General features: G+C 46.3%; 1 protein-coding gene across 1 annotated transcript; it reads right to left on the bottom strand.

Annotated features, from left to right (window-relative positions):
• Positions 1 to 775: 775 nt before the first annotated feature.
• tmprss7 (transmembrane serine protease 7) lies at positions 776 to 21646 on the bottom strand. Its single transcript, XM_035760575.2, has 18 exons — positions 21321 to 21646; positions 10687 to 10912; positions 10442 to 10572; positions 10225 to 10292; positions 9943 to 10133; positions 9839 to 9874; positions 9487 to 9715; positions 9255 to 9379; positions 8438 to 8544; positions 8247 to 8353; positions 7717 to 7853; positions 4653 to 4760; positions 4433 to 4540; positions 2943 to 3059; positions 1839 to 2031; positions 1315 to 1583; positions 1097 to 1233; positions 776 to 943 (listed from the first exon to the last, which is right to left on the bottom strand). The coding sequence occupies exons 1-18, from the start codon at positions 21384 to 21386 to the stop codon at positions 776 to 778; spliced, it is 2523 nt and encodes an 840-aa protein (XP_035616468.1). The 5' UTR covers positions 21387 to 21646.
• Between the last annotated feature and the right edge of the window lie 4 nt (positions 21647 to 21650).

Genomic DNA, 21650 nt, shown 5'->3' on the forward strand with positions numbered 1-21650 from the left:
CGTACGAGCAGTTCCACAGGGGACTCAAGTGTATTACCAGGAATGGACATAGTACCTAAATGATAGTGCAGGCAGCCTAGGCTAGAGCTAGACATACAGAGACAGAGATTTGGAGGCCATATGGTTTAGGTCTACGCTCTAAAAATGTCTAGGTTAAAAACAACCCAATTTGGTAACCAAGCGCTGGGTAAATATTGGACAGAACACACGCTGGGTTACTTTGACCCAGACAGCTGGGTTGCGTGAATAACACAACAAGTTGGGTTGTTGGGATTACTCAAACATGGGTTAATTTAACCATCAACTGGGTATTTTATACTCTCATGCTGGGTTGATTTAGCAGCTGGGTATTTTATACTCTCATGCTGGGTTGATTTAGCAGCTGGGTATTTTATACTCTCATGCTGGGTTGATTTAGCAGCTGGGTATTTTTTATGCTATTTTCAGGAGCCGTGGCTTATTAGGGGTGTGGCCTTCAGCTAGATCTAATGCAACATTTGGGTCAACCAAACATATCTATTTTTTTACACTATGTTTGTGGTTAGGGTTGATTGGCTGAAGGGGACCAGTGCTGCGTCTAACTTGTCAGTCTCTCCTGATCTTCATTCCTGTAACAGCTTTATATACTGTCCACTCATTACCTGGTGTTTTCGAAGATGATATAGATAGTAATTACATTTTATATGGGATTCATTGAAGTAGACACCAGAAAGTACACATTGTAATTTCATAGTAAATACCAGTTGACAATGAAATAAAGGGTGTTGAAATTGACTCAGGTGACGATGTGGCTCTGGATCCAGGTGGTGAACTTGTTGACACGGGTGTAGACGCCTGGTAGGTTTGGTCTGCCGCACCCCGCCCCCCAACTCACGATTCCTGTGAGGAACCATCGCCCCTCTGAGCCTGGGGCCCAGCACGACAGAGGACCCCCTGAGTCCCCCTGGGGAGGGCGAAAAGGGCACAGTAAGGATTAGGGCCTATGGGTAAAGGGGATAAGGACATACTATGAAAGAGGGCTAAATGGTACACTTAATGTAAAGGGCATAGGAGAATAGGAGCACACTAAGTCTGAGGGTGATTGTGGGCCACTCACCCTACAGGCGTCCCGCTGTCCAGAGGGGACTCCGGCACACAGCATGCGGGGCGAGACGGGGCCGTACCTCCTCTTACACTCACTCTGATCCAGGACAGAAACCTCTGCCTTCTGTAACACTGTGGGAAGGGTCTTATCTGAGGATAGAAGGGAACATGATCTCTGTATGTGTGATTCTTGTACACCAAACTCTGTATATCCATGGTTCTGTCTCTCACCCTCCTCAGAGCGGTACCCCCATCCTGTGACCCAGCAGCGGTGTGCATGTGTGAGGGTCTGTGAGGTGGCCGGCAGACACACGGGCTGGATGAGGAAGCTGAGGGAGGGAGGCCAGGGGCTCCTCAGCTGCAGCAGGGCGATGTCGTAGTCAAAGGTCAGCCTGTTGTAGTACTCGTGCACAACGATGCGCTGGATCTCTGCCACGTGCCTGGCACTACCCTGGTACAGCATACCCAGATGGGCACTCCACTGGCGCGGGTCTGACAGCCTGGGGAGCGTCAAGAGAAAGTGGTTAGAGGTCAAAGGTTATGGCTGAACAGGGATCATGTAAATAAACTGTATTCAATGAAGTGAAAAGCTAATTTGGTTCATTACTGTCATTGCCAGAGAAACGTTGCATGTGGATGATGATGTTGGGCTGGGGTCAATCTGGTATCAGTGTGTATCTGGTCCACTTCTATTCAGTACAGTAGTTATAACAGGATCATAATGTGGTCAGTCAGTCTGTAGACTGCATACACACCTGTCCCTGCTGAAGCAGTGTGCTGCTGAGATGAGCCAATCAGAAGAGAGGACAGAGGCTCCACAGTACAGGTAGCCAGAGAAGTGCAAGCTGACCTGCCATGGCCACTCCCCCTCCAGGGCATTGCTTCCACCGACCACCCGAAGACCCGAGGTCGAGTCTACTTTCTTCACAGTAGAGGACCGGCCACAGGCTGTGATGCAGATCGTTAATAAAACTTTGGAAAGTGTGTGTGTGTGTGCATGTCTCTTATGTGTACATTATGTGTCTTTGTGTGAATATCTCTGTCTGTGTGAGTATATACATGTATGTTGGTGTGTGTGTATAGTACGGTACACGTGTGCTGAGTCACTTCTGTGACAAACTGTTCTGCCGCAGCCTGATTAAAAACGATCGCTCTATGAGGTGTGTGATCAAAGCCTCGGCCGCTCCAATCACAGCATATTACCAGCAAACACAGAGAGCCATTACAGTGGGGGCAGAACAGAGCTACAGGGAAGCAGCTGCAGTACCCCACTAAATAACTGCAGCATAGTAAATACACATAATCAGAGGAAGGCTCACACAAAGCCACGTGGGGATTCTTTGGGTCTGGCTAGACTGATTGAAACTGTGTAGATAAATGGTAGTGATTAAAGTGGTTGAGACACAAGGTTGGATCATTTGTTTGTGTGTTTTTATATTGAGGTTTAGTTGCCATAAATGGAATATGTTCACGTTGTGGTTGAGATGAACTAAATGAATGGTTATGTTGTGGTTGAGATGAACCAAATGAATGGTTACGTTGTGGTTGAGATGAACCAAATGAATGGTTATGTTGTGGTTGAGATGAACTAAATGAAATGGTTATGGGTTGAGATGAACCAAATGAATGGTTATGTTGTGGTTGAGATGAACTAAATGAATGGTTATGTTGTGGTTGAGATGAACCAAATGAATGGTTATGTTGTGGTTGAGATGAACTAAATGAATGGTTATGTTGTGGTTGAGATGAACCAAATGAATGGTTATGTTGTGGTTGAGATTAACCAAATGAATGGTTATGTGGTGGTTGAGATGAACCAAATGAATGGTTATGTTGTTTCGTTCCGGTTGAGGACTCACCACAGTCCCTCTCGTCACTGTGGTCTGAGCAGTCGGTGACTCCATCACACCTGGCGTTCTTCTTCAAGATGCAGGACCCACTGTTACACCTGTACCTGATGTCAGAGCAGTTCGTCTCTGTACAGCACCAGGGAACACACACTCAGTATACTCATCCACAATGGCAGATTAGTGGTACACACACATATGGACAGAGACATGCATACTGTAAAGCTTATTAAAGAGCAGTGATACTAGCAAGAGCAGTGTGCCGGTTTCTTCTTTTTCCTCATACATTACATGACCAAAAGTATGTGAACACCTGCTCGTCAAACATCTCATTCCAAAATCATGGGAATTAATATGGGAATTAATATGTCCCCCTTTTGCTGCTATAACAGCCTTCTGGGAAGGATTTCCACTAGATGTTGGAACATTTCCGCAGGGACTTGCTTCCATTTAACCATGAGCATTCCTGAGGTCAGCCACTGATGTTGGGCGAATAGTCCTGGCTCGCAGTAGGCATTCCAATTCATCCCAAAGGTGTTCGATGGGGTTGAGGTCCTCACTTTGTGCACGGAGGCTGAAACAGGAAAGGGTCTTCACCAAACTTTTAGTCAGTGGTACAACTTGGGGATTCGATCCAGCAACCTTTTGGTTACTGGCCCAACGCTCTAACCACTAGGCTACCTACCTTGCCACAAAGTTGGAAGCACAGAATCGTCAAGAATGTCATTGTATGCTGTAGCGTTAAGATTTCCCTTCATTGGAACTAAGGGACCTAGCCCGAACCATGAAAAACAGCCCCAGACCATTATTCCTCCTCCACCAAACTTTACAGTTGGCACTATACATTCAGGCAGGTAGCATTCTCCTGGCATCCGCCAAACCCAGATTTGTCTGTCGGACTGCCAGATGCTGAAATATGATTCATCACTCCAGAGGACGTCTTTCCACTGCTCCATAGTCCAATGGTGGCGAGCTTTATACCACTCCAGCCGACGCTAGGCATTGCCAATGGTGATCTTAGGCTTGTGTGCGGCTACTCGACCATGGAAACCCACTTCATGAAGCTCCCGACGAACAGTTATTGTGCTGACATTGCTTCCAGAGGCAGTTTGGAACTCGGTAGAGTGTTGCAAAGTTTTGTGAGCTTGTGTGGCCTACCACTTTGCAACTAATCCATTGTTGCTCCAAGACGTTTCCACTTCACAATAACAAAATTTACAGTTGATTGGAGAAGCTCTAGCAGAGCAGATATTTGACTAATTGACTTGTTGGAAAGGTGGCATCCTATGACAGTGCCACGTTGAAAGCCACTGAGCTCTTTAGTAAGGCCATTCCACTGCCAATGTTTGTCTATGAACATTTTATGGCCTTGTGCTCAATTTCATACACCTGTCAGCAACGGTTGTGGCAGAAATATCCAAATGCACTAATTTGAAGGGATGTCCACATACTTTTGTATATATAGTGTACACACACAAAAACAGGATAGGATTCCTTTCTACCCAGAGTGCAGTTGGTTTCGTCCCTGCCGTCATTGCAGTCTCTCTCTCCGTTGCACATGTACAGTGGGTGAAGAGGACTGGAGCCTCCACAGTTCTTACTAGGCCTTGCTGAACAGGAAAATATCAATTCAAAGGAATATATCAGTTCTTAACAACATTTTTGATGTCAATACTGAAGTTCTAGCATGTATGATGCTGTTGTTAATTCCTGTTTACATACCACAGAAGACCTCATCACTCTCGTCCTGACAGTCATCCAGGCCGTCACAGCGTCGGGTCTTCTCCACACACAGCCCTGTGGAGCACAGGAAATGGCCCTCTGCACACGCTGGGGGAGACAGGGGTGAGGGAAGGGGGAGACAGGGGTGAGGGAAGGGGGAGACAGGGGTGAGGGAAGGGGGAGACAGGGGTGAGGGAAGGGGGAGACAGGGGAGAGGGAAGGGGGAGACAGCGGAGAGGGAGACAGGGGGAGACAGCGGAGAGGCAGACGGGGGAGACAGCGGAGAGGCAGACAGCGGAGAGGGAAGGGGCAGACAGCGGAGAGGGAAGGGGCAGACAGCGGAGAGGGAAGGGGCAGACAGCGGAGAGGGAAGGGGCAGACAGCGGAGACAGCGGGAAGGGAAGGGGAGACAGCGGAGAGGGAAGGGGGAGACAGCGGAGAGGGAAGGGGGAGACAGCGGAGAGGGAAGGGGGAGACAGCGGAGAGGGAAGGGGGAGACAGCGGAGGGGAGACAGCGGAGAGGGGAGACGGAGAGGGAAGGGGGAGACAGCGGAGAGGAGACAGGGGAGACAGCGGAGAGGGAGACAGCGGAGAGGCAGACAGCGGAGAGGCAGACAGCGGAGAGGGAAGGGGAGACAGCGGAGAGGGAAGGGGAGACAGCGGAGAGGGAAGGGGGAGACAGGGGAGAGGGAAGGGGGAGACAGGGGAGAGGGAAGGGGGGAGAGGGAAGGGGAGACAGGGGAGACAGGGGAAGGGGGAGACAGGGAGAGGGAAGGGGGAGACAGCGGAGAGGGAAGGGGGAGACAGCGGAGAGGGAGACAGCGGAGAGGGAGACAGCGGAGAGGGAAGGGGGAGACAGCGGAGAGGGAGACAGCGGAGAGGAAGGGGAAGACAGCGAGAGGGAAGGGGGAAGCGGAGAGGGAGACAGCGGAGAGGGAAGGGGGAGACAGCGGAGAGGGAAGGGGGAGACAGCGGAGAGGGAAGGGGGAGACAGCGGAGAGGGAAGGGGGAGACAGCGGAGAGGGAAGGGGAAGACAGCGGAGGGGGAAGGGGGAGACAGCGGAGAGGGAAGGGGGAGACAGCGGAAGGGGGAGGCAGCGGAGGGGGAAGGGGGAGACAGCGGAGGGGGAAAGGGGAGACAGCGGAGGGGAAGGGGAGACAGAGGAGGGGGAAGGGGAAGACAGCGGAGAGGGAGACAGCGGAGAGGGAGACAGCGGAGGGGAGACAGCGGAGAGGGAGACAGCGGAGAGGGAGACAGCGGAGAGGGAAGGGGGAGACAGCGGAGAGGGAGACAGCTGAGAGGGAAGGGGGAGACAGCTGAGAGGAAGGGGGAGACAGCGGAGAGGGAAGGGGGAGACAGCGGAGAGGGAAGGGAGACAGCGGAGAGGGAAGGGGAGACAGCGGAGAGGGAAGGGGAGACAGCGGAGAGGGAAGGGGGAGACAGCGGAGAGGGAGACAGCGGAGAGGGAGACAGCGGAGAGGGAAGGGGGAGACAGCGGAGGGGGAAGGGGGAGACAGCGGAGAGGGAAGGGGAGACAGCGGAGGGGAAGGGGAGACAGCGGAGAGGGAAGGGGAGACAGCGGAAGGGGAGGCAGCGGAGGGGAAGGGGGAGACAGCGGAGGGGGAAGGGGAAGACAGCGGAGAGGGGAAGCGGAGAGGGAGACAGCGGAGGGGGAGAAGGGGGAGACAGCGGAGAGGGGAAGGGAGAGGGAGGGAAGGGGGAGGCGGGAGAGGGAGGGGAGAGGGAGACAGAGGAGGGAAGGGGTGACAGCGGAGGGGGAGACAGCGGAGGGGGAGACAGCGGAGAGGGAAGACAGCGGAGGGGAGACAGCGGAGAGGGAGACAGCGGAGAGACAGCGGAGAGGGAGACAGCGGAGAGAGAGGGAAGGGGAAGACAGCGGAGAGGGAAGGGGGAGACAGCGGAGAGGGAGACAGCGGAGAGGGAGACAGCGGAGAGGGAGACAGCGGAGAGGGAAGGGGGAGACAGCGGAGAGGGAAGGGGGAGACAGCGGAGGGGAGACAGCGGAGAGGGAAGGGGAGACAGCGGAGAGGGAAGGGGAGACAGCGGAGAGGGAGACAGCGGAGAGGGAAGGGGGAGACAGCGGAGAGGGAGACAGCGGAGAGGGAAGGGGAGACAGCGGAGAGGAAGGGGGAGACAGCGGAGAGGGAAGGGGGAGACAGCGGAGAGGAAGGGGGAGACAGCGAAGAGGAGACAGCGGAGAGGGAGACAGCGGAGAGGGAAGGGGGAGACAGCGGAGAGGGAGACAGCGGAGAGGGAAGGAGGGAAGACAGCGGAGAGGGAAGGGGAGACAGCGGAGAGCGGAAGGGGGAGACAGCGGAGAGGGAGACAGCGGAGAGGGAAGGGGGAGACAGCGGAGAGGGAGACAGCGGAGAGGGTGACAGCGGAGAGGGAAGGGGGAGACAGCGGAGAGGGAAGGGGGAGACAGCGGAGAGGGAGACAGCTGAGAGGGAAGGGGGAGACAGCGGAGAGGGAAGGGGGAGACAGCGGAGAGGGAAGGGGGAGACAGCGGAGAGGGAGACAGCGGAGACAGCAGAGAGGGGAGGAGACAGCGGAGAGGGAAGCGGGAGACAGCGGAGAGGGAAGGGGGAGACAGCGGAGAGGGAAGGGGAGACAGCGGAGAGGGAAGAGGGAGACAGCGGAGAGGGAAGGGGGAGACAGCGGAGAGGGAAGGGGGAGACAGCGGAGAGGGAAGGGGGAGACAGCGGAGAGGGAAGGGGGAGACAGCGGAGAGGGAAGGGGGAGACAGCGGAGAGGGAGACAGCGGAGAGGGAGACAGCGGAGAGGGAAGGGGGAGACAGCGGAGAGGGAACAGGGAGACAGGGGTGTGGGAACAGGGAGACAGGGGTGTGGGAACAGGGAGACAGGGTGTATAGTAGAAGAGAGGTGAGTGAGCAGTGTGGTTCTTCTACTGTCTCAGGACTATGGTAGTGAAATAAAATGAATATATAAATGAACAAGATGCAGATTCAGTGAAGGTGATGGGTAAGGAAGTAGTGAGAGAAGGAAGGAAGACTGAGAAAAAGGTCCTGGTGAAGTTGTTACGTTGGCTGATGTTGAAGCTACTAGATTCGGCCTGGAAGGGTTGATCAGAGCTCCGGGAGCTGCTGCGAAACTCCACCTCAGCGGTGGTGTCAGGGATACGGAACACTGTGGTGTGGCCTATGTAGCTTCCACAGTATCTATGGACATCAGCACACAATCAATCAAATAACAAACCAATCTGGAAATCAATCTGTCCATCGGTTCTGGAACACAACATACACAGTCATTTTACCCCTACCTACATCTACAAATGATCTCGACTAACCTCTACCCCTGCACGTTGACTCAGTACCCCCTGTACACAGCCTTGTTATTGTTATTTAATTATGTTACTTTTTATAATTCTTTACTTTATTTTATTTGGTAAATATTTTCTTAACTCTTTCTTGAACTGCATTGTTGGTTAGGGGCTTGTAAGTAAGCATTTCACGGTAAGGTCTACCTACACCTGTTGTATTCGGAGCATGTGACAAATCAAGTTTGATTTCGATTTGAGGTTAAAACAGACAGTCACACACACACACTCTTACATGATCTCCTTGACCTTCCACCAGCCGTGCTCACAGGCCGCTATGTCCTTCAGCTTCAGCACATAATTGTGGAACTTCAGAGCCACTCCCAGAGCAATGTGGGGGGTCTGTGGATGACAACACATGACGTCTGTTGACATTTCATCAATATTAGTCAGTGGGGTGAATGTGAACCAAATAGACTTAAATACCTGAAACCTCCATATGAAGGAGCACTGAGGAGGCAGCAGACTGGGGTAGAAGGGACTGGTGATCTGACTGGAGAAATCTGGCTCTGCCTGGATCTCTACGTAAGTCACTGTTAAGGGAATTTTTATCAATGATGACTATGTATACATTTCAATCAGAACTGACTAATCAGAATACTATTATGTTACTGTATATGTACTAATCAGAATACTATTATGTTACTGTATATGTACTAATCAGAATACTATTATGTTACTGTATATGTACTAATCAGAATACTATTATGTTACTGTATATGTACTAATCAGAATACTATTATGTTACTGTATATGTATGAATTTTCTTTTTAATCTTAGTACTGAATATATGTGTGTGAATATAATCAAGAATTAGAACAATGACTGTTCCTTGATAGAAATAAATGAACTATATCATCAGAAGGCTTATCTTCAGAAGCATGTCCTTGGCTTGGTCGTATATTATCTTAATAGGGAAAGACGATGTGAGAACCATGCAGCCTTGGAACTGGAACTAATGACGTCATTTTAAGTTAATAACCTGTGGTAAAATGTGTAAGGAGTAGTACTCTCGTGAATAAAGGCTGCTGTTTGACTTTAAGACTGGGCTCTGTCCATTACTATAAAATAAGGGTCTTACAAATCCTTATGAATTGACAGTGTCTCATTTTAATTGGGTGTTAAAACATAGAGCAATTTAATTCCTGCAACAGTCACATGCTCTGGTAGGGAGACACACATCAACGAGATAAAATACCAGTCTGTCAGTAGTATAGTATTATTGTCAGAGAATCTGTCTTACGTTCCTCAGCGATGGCCTGGAAGTGTCCTCTGAAGTGCTTGTTGCCCTGGGTCATCCTGAGGGACAGCAGCATGACGTTGGACGTGGAGACCAGAGACAGGGACTGGGACACGGGCTCACACACCCTGCAGGGTATGGGCAGAGTTAGACTGTTCGGTCGGTCGGGGGTTCTGTCAGTCTGTCTGTCTATTCAACTTCATCCGTAGATCCATCCAGAGTCACACTGACTCACCTGTAGAGAGTACGCCCCCTCATGGGCAGCAGGGCGTCGTACATGGTGAGGGCATCACTGACACAGTCGCTGGGCTCAATGTGCAGGGAGGTAATGGTGAGGCGGATCAGAGAGCCAGGGGTAGACGTCAGCTTGATGTAGCAGCTCAGACCTCCCCATGACGAGTAGACGTTTAGGGGAACACTGGAGCCTGGCAGGCTGGCATACAGCTTGTCCACACACTGAGAGCCTGTAGCACAGAGAGAGAGACAAGGGATTTGGCTTGTACTCTTACTCTACCACAGCCATGCTAGTAAGTAGGAAGATACTCAACATAATATGGCAATAAAACAGATGAATTGAGTTAACTCACCCGCTGCAATTGATGTATAATCTGATCGTAGAGCAGCTGAGGAGAACAAAAAGAACATCAACAAAGGATATATAGAGATCACACAAACTTACACACACACTCACCATTAACGAGTATGGAATCTATGTCTACGGGCAGGCCCAGTAGGTACCCTACAGAAGACCTGTTCCTCAGGCTGGTGAGGACTGAGTCTCTGAGGATAGCTCCTACACACTCCTCACACACGGCTGGGGTCTTCAGTCTCGGCACCACAAACACCATCCAGAAATGCACCAGCAGACCACCCTTGTTATCACTGTGAGGAGATGTATGTGTGTACAGGGGTTTGTTCCAACCAAGCACTATAACATCTTATTCAACCAATCACTGACTGATTCACAGTGTACCTGAGGTCTGATATGGCGGTGAGTTTGTAGAGTTTGGAAACTGAGGACATTCTGTACACACTGCTCACCTGTGGGGGGATACGTTTAGTAACCATGAACATAATGAAGGACTTGTATTTCTACGCTATAGATATAGATATAGAGTTCCAAGCTTAGGGTGTGTGTTTGCTCAGTGTATTTGACCACTGCAGAAAACAGTAAATCGTCTCACACACACCACGTGCTGTATCTTGTTTGCCATGGAAACAAACTCATGGGACTCTGCCTGGCGGTACTCGGGGATGAAATCTACGTTGGCAACACGGAACATTCCGGCAAAATACACTCCGCTGTTGCTCTCCCTGCGAACTGGAAATAAATATACAATGTAAGAAACTATTCATGAAGATTTAGATAACTAAAATGTTTGTGTGTACATGTGAGAAAGACATTGCGTTTGAGTCTCCTTGTAAGTTAACTCACATATGAAGACCCAGAGCAGTGACCACACGATGACCACGACCACAAATACAACCACGGTGATGAGGATGGTCAGGTTCTGGAGGTTCCACAGAGGAGCCCAGCTCTTCCTGGGCAGCTGGGTCCTGATGCGTGACATACGTCTGGCTCTGCTGCGGCCGTTGTACCTCGTACACAGCCTCTGGAGGGTGTGGTCAACCGTGGCCACCTCCACAGTCACATCCTTAACCTGGAGATCATACAGCACATCAACACGTAACAGCATCTCCCCACACTGCAAGACAGCAGAACAAATAGGGCATAAAGTGCCACTGTCTTTGTGGGCCAGTATACTGTAAGTCACCAACACTCTCAGTCGTATCATCAACGGAGCGCAGACTGTTTAATATACGCAGTATGTATGTACACTGTTGCTTATCAACCACAGACATCATGGTAACAAATGGTGTTTAATTACATTTACAGTGACACTTTATTTGCAGATATCATGGCGCCGTTTGTTGCCATGATATCTGTGTTTGATAAGCAACAGTGTACATACAGTTGAAGTCGGAGGTTTACATACACTTAGGTTGGAGTCATTAAAACTCGTTTTTTCAACCACTCCACAAATTTCTCGTTAACAAACTATAGTTTTGGCAAGTCGGTTAGGCAATCTACTTAGTGCATGACACAAGTCATTTTTCCAACAATTGTTAAACAATTTAAAGGCAATGCTACCAAATACTAATTGAGTGTATGTAAACTGGGAATGTGATGAAAGAAATAAAAGCTGAAATAAATCATTCTCTCTACTATTATTCAGACATTTCACATTCTTCAAATAAAGTGGTGATCCTAACTGACCTAAGACAGGGACTTTTTACTAGGATTAAATGTCAGGAATTGTGATCCTGACACTTGGCGATCAAATAGATATTACCTTTTTTTCTCACGGAAGGCGTACTAAACAGGCACTGTGACTAGTACTGTTCTTGGGGACTGGAGGGTCGGAAACCAATGGGTACGGTAGGGAAGGAAGGACTGGTCAAATGGCCTATGTTCAGAACCATTTCCATTTTTACCCGTGCTTAATGGCGGTGTAGGGAAAACTGGAGTCGACGTTATTTATAATAAGGGTTACATTGAGAAAATGAATGGCCCTCCCTTCAGCTAAATATATTTGACCTAAACCCTCCATGAACACTTAAAACTAAAAAGTGACCCTACCCTATATCCCAAATAATAATTACAACATAAAGTGACCCTACCCTATATCCCAAATAATATTTACAACATAAAGTGACCCTACCCTATATCCCAAATAATAATTACAACATAAAGTGACCCTACCCTATATCCCAAATAATAATTACAACATAAAGTGACCCTACCCTATATCCCAAATAATAATTACAACATAAAGTGACCCTACCCTATATCCCAAATAATAATTACAACATAAAGTGACCCTACCCTATATCCCAAATAATAATTACAACATAAAGTGACCCTACCCTATATCCCAAATAATAATTACAACATAAAATGACCCTACCCTATATCCCAAATAATAATTACAACATAAAGTGACCCTACCCTATATCCCAAATAATAATTACAGCATAAAGTCGATAGCAGAGAACATGTCTACCCTCACTTCTTGGACAGACCAGAGCCTTAGATATGCAGTTTTAGAAACTGTTCTTCGTCCTGTAAGCCTTATATGGCAACGAAGGAATGTTGATAGCACGCAGGGTTGCAGGCCAGAAGGTTGTTGGTTCACAGACCACCGTGGACAAGAGTAGGGGTGGAGAGACCTTTATAGTAAAAACATTGAGTGAATCTATGATCGTACTTGCAGGTCAGATATATATATTTTTTATAAACATTTCATGCAATTCTACGTCATTTTACATATTACCAGAATATTTTTTAATACAACACTAATGACCGAAATTGCAGAATGAACAGAGATAGGCACGTAGGCCTTTCTTATCATATTTCTCCAATGACAAATCAGTATGTCTTGTTTGCAACAAAACTGTCCCTGTTTGCAAATAATTAAATCTGAGATATTATTAGGGATCTGAGCATAGTACTTTAAAAAATTAGGCCTACTTTTCCACCCTAGACAGCGTAGAACTACCGACACAGAAACATTCACGTTTTAACTGCTGGTTATTCTTCTGTGGCTTAACCCAACGACAGGTCACCAGTGTTTCCCTAAAAGGTGTCTGGGTTTAAACATGTATTGTACAGTCCCAAGCAAAGTCCATTTTTTGTCTCCTCGGCTATAGAAGGTTGTAGCTCAGCCTCATCCAACCTCAGCCTCAACCCCACATATCTACCCCAATCTCTCATATTTTTAATAAGTGGTTGATGTATGGGGTGTGCCCAGAAGTCAAAGGTTATTCCACTACCTAAGGGAAAAGGATCTGCATTCACTGGTTCTAATAGTCATCCTATAAGCTTGCTGCCTGTGTTAAGTAAATTATTGGAAAAAAATGTGTCAGTACAAATTAAGGATTATTTCTCATATGATCTGATAACAGGTTTCCGGCATGCATACAAGAAGGGCATTCTACGAGTACGGCCTTTAAACAAATGACAGATGATTGGTTAAAGAGCATGGATGACAGGAAGTTAGTTGGTGCAGTGTTGCTAGATTTCAGTGCTTCTTTTGATGTAAATGAACATGAACTGTTACTAGGTAAACTCAAATGTTATGGTTTTAAGTCTGCAGCTCTATCCAGGATGGAAAGCTGTCTATCCAGGAGAAGGCAAAAAGTGTTCTTTAATGGTAGCTTTTTAAACAGTAAATGTAAACAATGTGGTGTTCCTCAAGGAAGCTGCCTAGGCCCACTTCTCTACTCTCTTTACTAATGATTTAGCTTCAGTAATGAACAAAGCAAGAGTGGTAATGTATGCTGATGACTCTACAATGTATAGTGCAGCATCAGAATGTAATGAGCTAACAGATGTACTGAGCAGTGAATTAAGAATGGTCTCTGAATGGGTTGATATGAACAAATTGATGTTGAACATTTCTAAAACTAAATGTATTGTATTTGGTTCAAGATATATGCTTACAACATTGATGATCCCTACCCTGAATTTGTTCCCAAATAAGAATTACAGACATAAAGTGAAAACCCTATATCCCAAATGTTAATTACAGCTTTATCATGGTCAATAACAATTACTGGTCAAAAGTTTTAGAACACCTACTATTCAAGGATTTTTCTTCATTTTTTACTATTTTCTACATTGTAGAATAATAGTGAAGACATCAAAACTATGAAATAACACATATGGAATCATGTAGCAACCCCCAAAAGTGTTGGGGGGTATGCAGCAAAGAAATCACTCAGAACAGGGCTGCCATATTAGCTCTTCATTGCTCTATCCAAATGAATGCATCAGAATCTCTCATGGATTCACATTGTGAAACAAATTACTATCCAGTCTTCTGATTTTCGTTAGGAATGGTATACACACAGTATTTTTCAGGCCAGTTAGTACATAATAGCAACATGCATAACCACCAAACCAGACAGGTAAGTTCAGGGCATCTAGGACAACCCAAGCCAAGGACAAATCGACTTAAATCTACAGTTTTATATACAGCCATAGTTGAATGGAACGCTAAATCAATGCATATTTCTCAGGCAAAAACTAAATCCACCTTCAATAATTTTTTAAAAGACATCTAACCATATGACTGGACAGGGAATAGAAAGCATCAACTGAATGTTAAATGTGCTTCCTGTCAGGTAATTTAATTGTCTGTATTGTCTATTTGGTAATTGTTTGTAATGTCTTACTAAACTGGTGTTGGACCCCAGGAAGATTAGCTAACGTTATGGCGTTAGCTAATGGGGATCCTAATAAAAATTAGCAAATTCTCTGAATATTAAAGAAAAGAAACCAAGACATCCCCATATGCTTCAGAATCACGTATTTTCAGGTATTTTCCAGCTTGTTTCTAGCATAAAACATTGCGGACCAAAGGGCTGTTACAGATAACTTTTTGTCAACTGTATGGGTCGAGCCCTGAATGCTGATTGGTTGGCAGCCGTAATATATCAGACCGTATACCACGGGTATGGCTAAACACTTATTTTTACTGCTCTAATTATGTTGGTAACCTACAAATCTATGGCTATAGCAGCCTATAGCCTAATTTAATCTGTCAAACAGGTAGGCCTACCCCATATTTTTTTAAATAGGAAGAAATAGGCTGCAACACAAAGCCCTCTTGTTGTTAGTAAAGTGTAATTAAAATGAAGACAGTTAAAATGAATTATGCTTAGTCGAATTTGACTACTTTCAGCACCACAAGCTGTCCATTTCTGATTGATTGTGCCACAGCTGCTGCTTCAGGTTTCAGCACCAAAGTAAATCACTCAAATCTGGTTTATTGTGAGGTCAATAACTCTGATAAATAGGCCTACATCACAGGCAAGAAACATATTGTTTATAATAAAAATCAATTATAGTAGTAGCAAAGCTAGTCCGCATGCATTTTCTAGACTAGACTTAATCAAAAATAAATTCAGAAGGAGCCTTTGAATCTCCTCCTGAACTGCCCCTGTAAGCCTACACAGCACAGCCATTGGTTAGGCAGCCCACAAAACAGTTTTTGATCGGCAAGAGCAGAGCAGACCAAGGCTTGGAACATCCATTGTTATGTGTAATGCAGCCTAGTTTTATTTACACCATCCCAGCAGCTCTCTTAGAAATATAACTTTGCTCTGTACTTCTCCGAGCATGCACTTCATAACCTATAGGCTTTGGATCATTTGATTGAGGCCACACTAAATAGCCTATAGGCGCACTTGACATTGTGCGCCCAGTTGGAGTCAGATGAGGTGCGACATCAGGCACCCATCTATGTATAGTCTAATAAGCAACTAATACTAAAACACTGAGACATATAAACATTGTTAACTTCCGGCGCCGACAGAGATGGCCGCCTCGCTTCGCGTTCCTAGGAAACTATGCAGTTTTTTGTTTTTTTACGTGTTATTTCTTACATTAGTACCCCAGGTCATCTTAGGTTTCATTACATACAGTCGAGAAGAACTACTGAATATAAGATCAGCGTCAACTCACCATCAGTACGACCAAGAATATGTTTTCCGCGACGCGGATCCTGTGTTCTGCCTTACAAACAGGACAACGGAATGGATCGCATGCAGCGACCCAAGAAAACGACTCCGAAAAAAAAAAATAGGGAAACGAGGCGGTATTCTGGTCAGACTCCGAAAAAGGGCACATCGCGCACCACTCCCCAGCATTCTTCTTGCCAATGTCCAGTCTCTTGACAACAAGGTTGACGAAATCCGAGCAAGGGTGGCATTCCAGAGGGACATCAGAGACTGCAACGTTCTCTGCTTCACGGAAACATGGCTCACTGGAGAGACGCTATCCGATGCGGTGCAGCCAACGGGTTTCTCCACGCATCGCACCGACAGAAACAAACATCTTTCTGGTAAGAAGAGTGGCGGGGGCGTATGCCTCATGACTAACGAGACATGGTGTGATGAAGGAAACATACAGGAACTCAAATCCTTCTGTTCACCTGATTTAGAATTCCTCACAATCAAATGTAGACCGCATTATCTTCCAAGAGAATTCTCTTCGATTATAATCACAGCCGTATATATCCCCCCCCAAGCAGACACATCGATGGCTCTGAACGAACTTTATTTAACTCTTTGCAAACTGGAAACCATTTATCCGGAGGCTGCATTCATTGTAGCTGGGGATTTTAACAAAGCTAATCTGAAAACAAGACTCCCTAAATTTTATCAGCATATCGATTGCGCAACCAGGGGTGGTAAAACCTTGGATCATTGTTACTCTAACCTCCACGACGCATATAAGGCCCTGCCCCGCCCCCCTTTCGGAAAAGCTGACCACGACTCCATTTTGCTGATCCCTGCCTACAGGCAGAAACTAAAACAAGAGGCTCCCACGCTGAGGTCTGTCCAACGCTGGTCCGACCAAGCTGACTCCACACTCCAAGACTGCTTCCATCACGTGGACTGGGACATGTTTCGTATTGCGTCAGATAAAAATATTGACGAATACGCTGATTCGGTATGCGAGTTCATTAGAACGTGCGTCGAAGATGTCGTTCCCATAGCAACGATAAAAACATTCCCTAACCAGAAACCGTGGATTGATGGCAGCATTCGCGTGAAACTGAAAGCGCGAACCACTGCTTTTAATCAGGGCAAGGTGTCTGGTAACATGTCCGAATATAAACAATGCAGCTATTCCCTCCGCAAGGCTATTAAACAAGCTAAGCGTCAGTACAGAGACAAAGTGGAATCTCAATTCAATGGCTCAGACACAAGAGGCATGTGGCAGGGTCTACAGTCAATCACAGACTACAAGAAGAAACCCAGCCCAGTCATGGACCAGGATGTCTTGCTCCCAGGCAGACTAAATAACTTTTTTGCCCGCTTTGAGGAAAATACAGTACCACTGACACGGCCTGCAACGAAAACATGCGGTCTCTCCTTCACTGCAGCCGAGGTGAGTAAGACATTTAAACGTGTTAACCCTCGCAAGGCTGCAGGCCCAGACGGAATCCCCAGCCGCGCCCTCAGAGCATGCGCAGACCAGCTGGCCGGTGTGTTTACGGACATATTCAATGAATCCCTATACCAGTCTGCTGTTCCCACATGCTTCAAGAGGGCCACCATTGTTCCTGTTCCCAAGAAAGCTAAGGTAACTGAGCTAAACGACTACCGCCCCGTAGCACTCACTTCCGTCATCATGAAGTGCTTTGAGAGACTAGTCAAGGACCATATCACCTCCACCCTACCTGACACCCTAGACCCACTCCAATTTGCTTACCGCCCAAATAGGTCCACAGACGATGCACTCTCAACCACACTGCACACTGCCCTAACCCACCTGGACAAGAGGAATACCTATGTGAGAATGCTGTTCATTGACTACAGCTCGGCATTCAACACCATAGTACCCTCCAAGCTCGTCATCAAGCTCGAGACCCTGGGTCTCGACCCCGCCCTGTGCAACTGGGTACTGGACTTCCTGACGGGCCGCCCCCAGGTGGTGAGGGTAGGCAACAACATCTCCTCCCCGCTGATCCTCAACACGGGGCCCCACAAGGGTGCGTTCTGAGTCCTCTCCTGTACTCCCTGTTCACCCACGACTGCGTGGCCACGCACGCCCCAACTCAATCATCAAGTTTGCGGGCGACACAACAGTGGTAGGCTTGATTACCAACAACGACGAGACGGCCTACAGGGAGGAGGTGAGGGCCCTCTGAGTGTGGTGTCAGGAAAATAACCTCACACTCAACGTCAACAAAATTAAGGAGATGATTGTGGACTTCAGGAAACAGCAGAGGGAACACCCCCTATCCACATCGATGGAACAGTAGTGGAGAGGGTAGCAAGTTTTAAGTTCCTCGGCATACACATCACAGACAAACTGAATTGGTCCACTCACACTGACAGCGTCGTGATGAAGGCGCAGCAGCGCCTCTTCAACCTCAGGAGGCTGAAGAAATTTGGCTTGTCACCAAAAGCACTCACAAACTTCTACAGATGCACAATCGAGAGCATCCTGGCGGGCTGTATCACCGCCTGGTACGGCAACTGCTCCGCCCTCAACCGTAAGGCTCTCCAGAGGGTAGTGAGGTCTGCACAACGCATCACCGGGGGCAAACTACCTGCCCTCCAGGACACCTACACCACCCGATGTTACAGGAAGGCCATAAAGATCATCAAGGACATCAACCACCCGAACCACTGCCTGTTCACCCCGCTATCATCCAGAAGGCGAGGTCAGTACAGGTGCATCAAAGCTGGGACCGAGAGACTGAAAAACAGCTTCTATCTCAAGGCCATCAGACTGTTAAACAGCCACCACTAACATTGAGTGGCTGCTGCCAACACACTGTCATTGACTCTGACCCAACTCCAGCCACTTTAATAATGGGATTGATGGGAAATGATGTAAATATATCACTAGCCACTTTAAACAATGCTACCTTATATAATGTTACTTACCCTACATTATTCATCTCATATGCATACGTATATACTGTACTCTACATCATCGACTGCATCCTTATGTAATACATGTATCACTAGCCACTTTAACTGTGCCACTTTGTTTACTTTGTCTACATACTCATCTCATATGTATATACTGTACTCGATACCATCTACTGTATGCTGCTCTGTACCATCACTCATTCATATATCCTTATGTACATATTCTTTATCCCCTTACACTGTGTATAAGACAGTAGTTTTGGAATTGTTAGTTAGATTACTTGTTGGTTATCACTGCATTGTCGGAACTAGAAGCACAAGCATTTCGCTACACTCGCATTAACATCTGCTAACCATGTGTATGTGACAAATAAAATTGGATTTGATTTGATTTAATCAATTACAAATTGCATGAACCTTCCCTGGACTAGATTTAAAAAAAGACTAAAGCCTCCTTGACTGAAACTGAAAAAGCATGACCCTTCCCCATTTCCTCCAGGTACTCATTATGTAAATGTTGATCCATCCTTAGGCTGGATCACATGGAAAAACCATCTGTAACGGGTTGCATAAGGTGGTACCGGTATGTATATTCTGTTTTAATGTCTCAGGTCTTGGCGAGGTGCCATGTAACCCCATCGGCTCCAAAACGCTCATGCTCTGCATTATTCATGTCGCGTCATCCCATCCTGTGCGTGGAACTTAATCCACCATGAGATAAATGGGGGTGTAGATTCTCTCCATGGAAACGACCATAGCCGAAAGAAGTAGGAGTGCTGCAGCACCCCTGAAAAATCTGAATTTAAAAAAAGTATATTAATAAAAAATATGTTTTAAATCCTCACAAAAATAGTACACTGGGCCTTTACTAGTCCTATATAGCGGTCTGGAGCACGAGAAAAAAACATCTTACAAAAGTAGTACACTGGTCCTGTATTAGTGGACCGATTATAGCCTTCTGCAGCACAGCCCCAAAATGTTTTACAGCCCCGCAATATATCTCCGTTTATTCCATAAATCGTGCATGCATTGGATTGCAATGCTGGTGCGGTAAAATGATCCAGTTTAATGAATTACAGTGTAGGCTTATCCAAGTGTAGGCTATGACACAATGTAAATGGAGAAGAAACCCTGTTCATAATGAGCAGGTGATGGTTGCAGTTTGCGGGGAACACATGCAGCACAGAGACACCCCTGTCTACAGACCATAAATCTTACTTGCAGTGGTGTAGCGCAAAAATATGTATATGACGTCACCATTCTCTCAAAGTTTGTAAGGACAGATGTAGTCAAAAATCTGCATAAAATGCGTCTGCCTATGCCCACACATATTGCCTCAAGAAAATTTTATATTTTTAAAACCCATTATCACTGGCAATTGTGAATGCTAAATATTCACGTTTTACCGGTGAAACTGCATCTCCATGCCAATTTTTTGATTGATCTCAATCAGTTTAATGGGAATCAGCATTTCCATCTTCCCGAGTTACTGTTTCGTGAGACAATTAGAGCGGATGATGTTAACTATTAGCCTTTCTTGCATTTTGTTTCAATTAAACCATATATCCTGCATAGTGGCTCTGAGTTTTGGCGCATTCTATATTTTTTTAGACTATTCAGCTTCAACTAACCATCTTAAAATCTCATTAGAAATTAGGTGTTTTTGGTGTAACAGTGGTGTTATTGGCCTGCTATGCTATTAGGTTCTGTTATATAAAATCCGAATTAATCGTTGTGTGATCTTGCAAGACATTGACTCAGATTTGATCTACCTTTGCTAAACGAGCACCATTGTGAGAAGTGATAGTCTACTATTTATAATAATAATAATGTGATGAGTAGGAATATTAGGTAACATCTTGATGAGGGTTATTTTTAAAAGATTGGCGCGCCCTTCGTTGTTTTAAACGGACAGCGCTGAACTTTGATTTGATTAGCTTGAATACATGGTTAAAATATTCCTATTACAGAATAAAAGAAAAGGGCTGAACTATCAATTCATATAATTTATTTGCATAGATTTAATAATTAAATCAATTGTCCAAGTAGTGAAGATAAATCATTACCACACATAATGGCAGGAAATTTGTTTGAAAATAGCCATAAAAACAAGCTTTTGGTGTGATGTATTCATGCCACTCAATAAACTATAACCTAAATACATTACTACCTCCAACTTGGCCCAATTCACATGTCCAATTTCCCACCCTGACATAGTCTTCCCTAACGGGTCCTGAGTCTCAACCAATAGTCAATATAGGCTAAAGATCCCAAGCAGGGCTACAGCAAAGGCTCTTGGGCATTACTGTGGACACTGGTTTGGGTGTCCTCAGAAGAACGGTGTCGCTGTAACCAAGTGGTCACATAGTCAGTCACACACTGTACACGTTTTTATTTTAGTGTATGCCTAAAACCTACGTTCTCTATTAAGGAACTTAAAGCTAATTTTATGGAGACGAAAAGTGCGTAATAATTCCAACTCATAGGCTTCTCGGGTGATATGACAACAAAATTAGTTTTACTCGTCACTTGTTTTGGTTGTTAATTAAAAAATCGAATTATTCCCATTCACCAACATCAGGTAATAATATTCCAATAATATGCTATACTTACACTGGCAGTGTCTCCGGCATTGCCATCTCTGTCATCTCCGCTCGTCAGCTCGCGCTCTGTCCCCATGACACCGGCAAAGGGACATTACTTCCCGCCTCTCATATCATCCGATTGTTCGCTTCTGAGTGAGATCGGTCATTTCTACTGTTCCACTCTAAGATGAAAAATATAAAGATGGAAAAAGCAGCACCCCTGTGTACTGGTTAAACCGTGCTACTGTGGGGCGTCTCGCTATCTACCCTGAGCCGCCAGGTGAATGTAACCAGATCCGACCGCACAGGTGAGGAAGCAGCGACTAGCTGGGGCTCCTTCAGGGTTTCCACTAGTTAC

This window comes from Oncorhynchus keta, chromosome 28 (assembly GCF_023373465.1).
Source record: "Oncorhynchus keta strain PuntledgeMale-10-30-2019 chromosome 28, Oket_V2, whole genome shotgun sequence".
NCBI classification, from domain to species: domain Eukaryota; kingdom Metazoa; phylum Chordata; class Actinopteri; order Salmoniformes; family Salmonidae; genus Oncorhynchus; species Oncorhynchus keta.

Bases quoted from the DNA above. Each gene is read 5' to 3' on its own strand.
- tmprss7 (XM_035760575.2), bottom strand. From the start codon at position 21,386: ATGGGGACAGAGCGCGAGCTGACGAGCGGAGATGACAGAGATGGCAAT. The intron at 10,293-10,441 runs GTGTGTGTGAGA...ATCCCCCCACAG, and splicing joins CAAACAAGATACAGCACGTG to GTGAGCAGTGTGTACAGAAT. The intron at 8,545-9,254 runs GTAAGACAGATT...TTCCCTTAACAG, and splicing joins CCAGGCCATCGCTGAGGAAC to TGACTTACGTAGAGATCCAG.